This window comes from Lucilia sericata, unplaced genomic scaffold, assembly GCF_015586225.1.
Source record: "Lucilia sericata isolate MDLA Ls3-8-SP2 unplaced genomic scaffold, ASM1558622v1 Contig001066F_arrow, whole genome shotgun sequence".
NCBI classification, from domain to species: Eukaryota; Metazoa; Arthropoda; class Insecta; order Diptera; family Calliphoridae; genus Lucilia; species Lucilia sericata.
In genome coordinates, this window is record NW_023995043.1 from 101461 (window position 1) to 110000 (window position 8540).

The window sequence follows — 8540 nt, forward strand, 5'->3', positions numbered from 1 at the left end:
CTAGAACTGAACTAGAACTGAACTAGAACTGAACTAGAACTGAACTAGAACTGAACTAGAACTGAACTAGAACTGAACTAGAACTGAACTAGAACTGAACTAGAACTGAACTAGAACTGAACTAGAACTGAACTAGAACTGAACTAGAACTGAACTAGAACTGAACTAGAACTGAACTAGAACTGAACTAGAACTGAACTAGAACTGAACTAGAACTGAACTAGAACTGAACTAGAACTGAACTAGAACTGAACTAGAACTGAACTAGAACTGAACTAGAACTGAACTAGAACTGAACTAGAACTGAACTAGAACTGAACTAGAACTGAACTAGAACTGAACTAGAACCGAACTAGAACTGAACTAGAACTAGAACTGAACTAGAACTGAGCTAGAACTGAGCTAGAACTGAACTAGAACTGAACTAGAACTGAACTAGAACTGAACTAGAACTGAACTAGAATTGAACTAAACTGAACTAGAACTGAACTAGAACTGAACTAGAACTGAACTAGAACTGAACTAGAACTGAACTGAACTAGAACTGAACTAGAACTGAACTAGAACTGAACTAGAACTGAACTAGAAATGAGCTAGAACTGAACTAGAACTGAGCTAGAACTGAACTAGAACTGAACTAGAACTGAACTAGAACTGAACTAGAACTGAACTAGAACTGAACTAGAACTGAACTAGAACTGAACTAGAACTGAACTAGAACTGAACTAGAACTGAACTAGAACTGAACTAGAACTGAACTAGAACTGAACTAGAACTGAACTAGAACTGAACTAGAACTGAACTAGAACGAACTAGAAATGAGCTAGAACTGAGCTAGAACTGAGCTAGAACTGAAGTAGAACTGAAGCTAGAACTGAACTAGAACTGACTACTAAACTAGAACAGAAATAAAACTGAACTAGAACTGAACTAGAACTGAACTAGAACTGAACTAGAATTGAACTAGAAACTGAACTAGAACTGAACTAGGACTGAACTAGAACTGAAATAGAACTAGAACAGAACTAGAACTGAACTAGAACTGAACTAGAACTGAACTAGAACTGAACTAGAAACTGAACTAGAAAACTGAACTAGAACTGAACTAGAACTGAACTAGAACTGAACTAGAACTGAACTAGAACTGAACTAGAACTGAACTAGAACTGAACTAGAAGAACTGAACTAGAACTGAACTAGAACTTGAACTAGAACTGAACTAGAACTGAACTAGAACTGAAGTAGAACTGAACTAGAACTGACTAGAACTGAACTAGAACTGAGCTAGAAACTGAAAGTAGAACTGAGCTAGAACTGAACTAGAACTGAACTAGAACTAAACTAGAACAGAAATAAAACTGAACTAGAACCTGAACTAGAACTGAACTAGAAACTGAACTAGAATTGAACTAGAACTGAACTAGAACTGAACTAGGACTGAACTAGAACTGAAATAGAACTAGAACAGAACTAGAACTGAACTAGAACTGAACTAGAACTGAACTAGAACTGAACTAGAACTGAACTAGAACTGAACTAGAACTGAACTGAACTAGAACTGAACTAGAACTGAACTAGAACTGAACTAGAACTGAACTAGAAATGAGCTAGAACTGAGCTAGAACTGAGCTAGAACTGAACTAGAACTGAACTAGAACTGAACTAGAACTGAACTAGAACTGAACTAGAACTGAACTAGAACTGAACTAGAACTGAACTAGAACTGAACTAGAAACTGAACTAGAAATGAGCTAGAACTGAGCTAGAACTGAGCTAGAACTGAAGTAGAACTGAGCTAGAACTGAACTAGAACTGAACTAGAACTAAACTAGAACAGAAATAAAACTGAACTAGAACTGAACTAGAACTGAACTAGAACTGAACTAGAATTGAACTAGAACTGAACTAGAACTGAACTAGGACTGAACTAGAACTGAAATAGAACTAGAACAGAACTAGAACTGAACTAGAACTGAACTAGAACTGAACTAGAACTGAACTAGAACTGAACTAGAACTGAACTAGAACTGAACTAGAACTGAACTAGAACTGAACTAGAACTGAACTAGAACTGAACTAGAACTGAACTAGAACTGAACTAGAACTGAACTAGAACTGAACTAGAACTGAACTAGAAATGAGCTAGAACTGAGCTAGAACTGAGCTAGAACTGAAGTAGAACTGAGCTAGAACTGAACTAGAACTGAACTAGAACTAAACTAGAACAGAAATAAAACTGAACTAGAACTGAACTAGAACTGAACTAGAACTGAACTAGAATTGAACTAGAACTGAACTAGAACTGAAACTAGGACTGAACTAGAACTGAAATAGAACTAGAACAGAACTAGAACTGAACTAGAACTGAACTAGAACTGAACTAGAACTGAACTAGAACTGAACTAGAACTGAACTAGAACTGAACTAGAACTGAACTAGAACTGAACTAGAACTGAACTAGAACTGAACTAGAACTGAACTAGAACTGAACTAGAACTGAACTAGAACTGAACTAGAACTGAACTAGAACTGAACTAGAACTGAACTAGAAACTGAACTAGAACTGAACTAGAACTGAACTAGAAATGAGCTAGAACTGAGCTAGAACTGAGCTAGAACTGAAGTAGAACTGAGCTAGAACTGAACTAGAAACTGAACTAGAACTAAACTAGAACAGAATAAAACTGAACTAGAACTGACTAGAACTGAACTAGAACTGAACTAGAATTGAACTAGAACTGACTAGAACTGAACTAGGACTGAACTAGAACTGAAATAGAACTAGAACAGAACTAGAACTGAACTAGAACTGAACTAGAACTGAACTAGAACTGAACTAGAACTGAACTAGAACTGAACTAGAACTGAACTAGAACTGAACTAGAACTGAACTAGAACTGAACTAGAACAGAACTAGAACTGAACTAGAACTAACTTAGAACTAACCTAGAACTGATATAAAACTGAAATAAAACTAAACTAGAACCGAACTAGCAGCAATAAATAGAACTGAAATAAAACTGAACTAGAACTGAACTAGGACTGAACTAGATCTGAACTAGAACTGAACTAGAACTGAACTAGAACTGAACTAGAACTGAACTAGAACTGAACTAGAACTGAACTAGAACTGAACTAGAACTGAACTAGAACTGAACTAGAACTGAACTAGAACTGAACTAGAACTGAACTAGAACTGAACTAGAACTGAACTAGAACTGAACTGGAACTGAACTAAAACTGAACTAGAACTAAACCATAACTAAACGAAATTAAACAGGGATCAACTAAATATTCGATTTTAATTACAAATTTGCAAATCATTGGATACTGTGTGTGTTCTATTACATATTTGATATGTAAAAGGTTTTACTTTGTGTGTTCTATTACATATTTGATATGTAAAAGGTTTTACGTAATTTTTTATCCTCAAATCTCTTTCCCCCTATTGTATCTTACCTTTGGCCTATTAACATACTAACTTATTTTTGAACTTTGTCCGTCTAAATATACGTATAAATATTTATAAATTCTAATTTATATTAAATATTCTAAAATAAGCTTTGATCATTTAACAAAGTCTAACAGCATTTGACACAGATTCATTCATAAAATTAAGTGACGGAAACGTAACGAAATGAACAAAAAAATTATATGAAATAAATTAATATTTAATACTTTGTGAGAAACTAAATAGAAATTGTTAATAAAATTATTTAAATAACCAGAATTAGATATAGAATGAAAATTAGTAGTTATATAGACAGACAGATAGACTGATTGTGAGATAGACAAACATCTGGCAGAGCAAGTTTAATGAACCAGTGATGCGAGAGCGCCTATTAACAACAGTATGTGGAAAAAATAGACGTAACAGCAAATAATATTTGTTCATAAATGTAGTAAACTTACAATAAAAACTTAAAGAGTTTCGGAAAATGTAAACTAATGTCTAGACAATGAAAACTATATAAATTTATTTTCTTAACTTCAGATTTCTTAAATAATTGATCAAATTTGTGCTAATAACTGTTTTGTAGTAGAACATTTTTTAATAAATGTACGCTTACTTTTCACACTAAACTGTCTTACTTGTTTCTGTAGAACCGCCAACACTTTTTTCTAGCAAAATCAATGTTTGAGTTACAACATTCTAAAAAACACAAATATCTAGTATGTTATACAAAAACAAAATCTATTGACTAATTTCAAATTTACGTAACATTAAATCAATGTTGTGGCAAATTATAAACAACTTAAAAAAGTAAACAGTAATTAATTAAATAAAAAATATTAATTTAAATAAAAAAAAAACAACTTAAATTATGTAACATGAAAAAAAGTACTTACAAGTTAGAACAACGGCCATTTTGCCCGTATAGACCAGCAGCAGTATAGTACCATACAAATAGACATAATTGCCCAATACTGTAGTGGCTTTTTCACCGACATTTTTATACAGGTAACCGAATATGAGACCAATAAACAAATGTGAAATATACGAGCCATGAGCAGAAACTGTAAGTGTTAAAAAGTAAACAGAAAATCGTGTTAAATTATTGTAATTCTATTTATTTATTGTAAATTGTATATAATTAGTATTTAACCTTAATAGATTCTAAGTTAAATATATATAAATAATATTTTAGTTAAGGCTCGTATGTTCGTTTTAAGGTAATAATGAAAGATACATATTTACATAGTAAATTAGTCGAAATACTACATCTAGTATTGAATAAGTGAGAACAACTTAACTAGAATTGACTTAGAACTGAACTAAAACTGAACCAAAACTGAACTACAACTGAACTAGAACTGAACTAAAACTGAACTAAACTGAACTAAAACTGAACTAAAACTGTACTAGAACTGAACTAGAACTGAACTAGAACTGAACTAGAACTGAACTAGAACTGAACTAGAACTGAACTAGAACTGAACTAGAACTGAACTAGAACTGAACTAGAACTGAACTAGAACTGAACTAGAACTGAACTAGAACTGAACTAGAACTGAACTAGAACTAAACTAGAACTGAACTAGAACTGAACTAGAACTGAACTAAACTACAACTGAAACTAGAACTGAACTAGAACTTGAACTAGAACTGAACTAGAACTAAACTAGAACTAAACTAGAACTGAACTAGAACTGAACTAGAACTAAACCAGAACTGAACTAGAACTGAACTAGAAACTGAACTAGAACTGAACTAGAACCAAACTAGAAACTAAACTAGAACTGAACTGAACTAGGACTAGAATCGAACTAGAACTGAACTAGAACTAAACTAGAACTGAAACTAGAACTGAACTAACTAAACTGAACTAGAACTGAACTAGAACTGAACTAGAACTGAACTAGAACTGAACTAGAACTGAACTAGAACTGAACTAGAACTGAACTAGAACTGAACTATAACTGAACTAGAACTGAACTAGAACTGAACTAGAACTGAACTAGAACTGAACTAGAACTGAACTAGAACTGAACTAGAACTGAACTAGAACTGAACTAGAACTGAACTAGAACTGAACTAGAACTGAACTAGAACTGAACTAGAACTGAACTAGAACTGAACTAGAACTGAACTAGAACTGAACTAGAACTGAACTAGAACTGAACTAGAACTGAACTAGAACTGAACTAGACTGAACTAGAACTGAACTAGAACTGAACTAGAACTGAACTAGAACTGAACTAGAACTGAACTAGAACTAGAACTGAACTAGAACTGAACTAACACTGAACTAGAACTGAACTAGAACTGAACTGGAACTGAACTAGACTGAACTAGAACTGAACTAGAACTGAACTAGAACTGAACTAGAACTGAACTAGAACTGAACTAGAACTGAACTAGAACTGAACTAGAACTGAACTAGAACTGAACTAGAACTGAACTAGAACTGAACTAGAACTGAACTAGAACTGAACTGAACTGAACTGAACTAGAACGAACTGAACTAGAACTGAACTGAACTAGAACTGAACTAGAACTGAACTAGAACTGAACTAGGACTAGAATCGAACTAGAACTGAACTAGAACTGAACTAGAACTGAACTAGAACTGAACTAGAACTGAACTAGAACTGAACTAGAACTGAACTAGAACTGAACTAGAACTGAACTAGAACTGAACTAGAACTGAACTAGAACTGAACTAGAACTGAACTAGAACTGAACTAGAACTGAACTAGAACTGAACTAGAACTGAACTAGAACTGAACTAGAACTGAACTAGAACTGAACTAGAACAAAACTAGAACTGAACTAGAACTAAACTAGAACTGAACTAGAACTGAACTAGAACTGAACTAGAACTGAACTAGAACTGAACTAGAACTGAACTAGAACTGAACTAGAACTGAACTAGAACTGAACTAGAACTGAACTAGAACTAGAACTGAACTAGAACTGAACTAGAACTGAACTAGAACTGAACTAGAACTGAACTACAACTGAACTACAACTGAACTACAACTGAACTACAACTGAACTAGAACTGCACGAACTGAACTAGAACTGAACTAGAACTGAGCTAGGACTGAACTAGAACTGACCTAGAACTGAACTAGAACTGAACTAGAACTGAACTAGAACTGAACTAGAACTGAACTAGAACTGAACTAGAACTGAACTAGAACTGAACTAGAACTGAACTAGAACTGAACTAGAACTGAACTAGAACTGAACTAGAACTGAACTAGAACTGAACTAGAACTGAACTAGAACTGAACTAGAACTGAACTAGAACTGAACTAGAACTGAACTAGAACTGAACTAGAACTGAACTAGAACTGAACTAGAACTGAACTAGAACTGAACTAGAACTGAACTAGAACCGAACTAGAACTGAACTAGAACTGAACTAGAACTGAACTAGCACTGAACTAGAACTGAACTAGAACTGAACTAGAACTGAGCTAGGACTGAACTAGAACTGACCTAGAACTGAACTAGAACTGAACTAGAACTGAACTAGAACTGAACTAGAACTGAACTAGAACTGAACTAGAACTGAACTAGAACCGAACTAGAACTGAACTAGAACTGAACTAGAACTGAACTAGAACTGAACTAGAACTGAACTAGCACTGAACTAGAACTGAACTAGAACTGAACTAGAACTAAACTAGAACTGAACTAGAACTGAACTAGAACTGAACTAGAACTGAACTAGAACTGAACTAGAACTGAACTAGAACTGAGCTAGGACTGAACTAGAACTGACCTAGAACTGAACTAGAACTGAACTAGAACTGAACTAGAACTAAACTAGAACTGAACTAGAACTAAACTAGAACTGAACTAGAACTGAACTAGAACTGAACTAGAACTGAACAAGAACTGAACTAGAACTGAACTAGAGCTAATCTAGAACTAAACTAGATGAGAACTTGGACTGAAAAGGACTAATCTAGATTTAAACTAGAACTGAAAAACTTCAAAATTTCTCTGAATATCTAAAAATTTTCAAAAATACATATATTTACAGACAAATTTTTATTGCACAATTATTTTAAATAATATTTACGAATTTAAAAATTTAATTTTTTTAAACAATAAGCAATTCTCAGGGCTGTTTGTTGAACTTAACTCTTTCTACATTATAATTAAATTTCCATTACAGCTATACAATTCCCCGCTACATTTTAGGGTTAATTTCATTGTAGGCAGTCATGCAATCCATATCTCTTTAATTTAAATAAACATTTTATGAAGTGAAAAAAAAAATAAAATTCATTGTATTGGAAATTCTATTGACATATTGACGAACAAGTATTTGTCGTTTTTAATGAATTTGCAAATTTAGTTTTTCTTCAGCCACTCACTAAAACTTAGAGTACTATTTGCCTTTAATAAATTTGAACAAATCATGCAGTGGTTAATAAAGTGTGTGAAGGTTAATTGTAATATCAATGTTTAATAGAAAAATAAAACTTTAAAAATTAAATAAATAACATGAAATAAAGATACTTAGAATAAACAAATACTTTATTTACAAACTAAATATCTTGATTATAATCTAAAGATATTAATACTGCTGTTTTTGCTATAGTATTATGTAAAGTTAGTTTATAGTATAGTCTAGAAACTATTTTTTATTAAAATTCTACAGTTGTTTAACCTAAACGACATAAGACGTTACATGTAACCCACTTTCGACCTGTGTTTCAGACAACACTTAACGTTGTAATATTTACGTGGAATACTAATTAGCATGATTTGTTAAACTATGTATTGTAAAACTAGTTAATTTTGTTGAAATTTAATCTATTATTAAAAAAAGTTTAGTAATTTTCCTATAAGAAGATTAACCAACATTTTTCTACAACATTTTTTCATGACTTATGTCATTCTTGTAAAAATTTTTGAAAATTTAAACTTAAAGTTGTCTTAGCAACAATATATTGTGAAGGATTTTAATATAATTTTACAGTGCATTTCATTAAAAAATAATAATATTAAAAACCCCATCAATTTTTTGTGTTATTTTTTTTCATTGTAATAATTATATAAACAAAACTTTCAAGTT

General features: G+C 32.4%; 1 protein-coding gene across 1 annotated transcript in view; it reads right to left on the reverse strand.

Moving 5' to 3' along the window:
• The window catches only part of LOC119609838 (ATP-binding cassette sub-family G member 1), a 60723-nt gene that overhangs the window by 5826 nt on the left and 46357 nt on the right, over nucleotides 1-8540 (reverse strand). Inside the window, 2 exon segments of the mRNA XM_037964809.1 lie at nucleotides 4351-4494; nucleotides 4497-4518. Coding sequence (XP_037820737.1) covers nucleotides 4351-4494; nucleotides 4497-4518 — 166 coding nt within the window.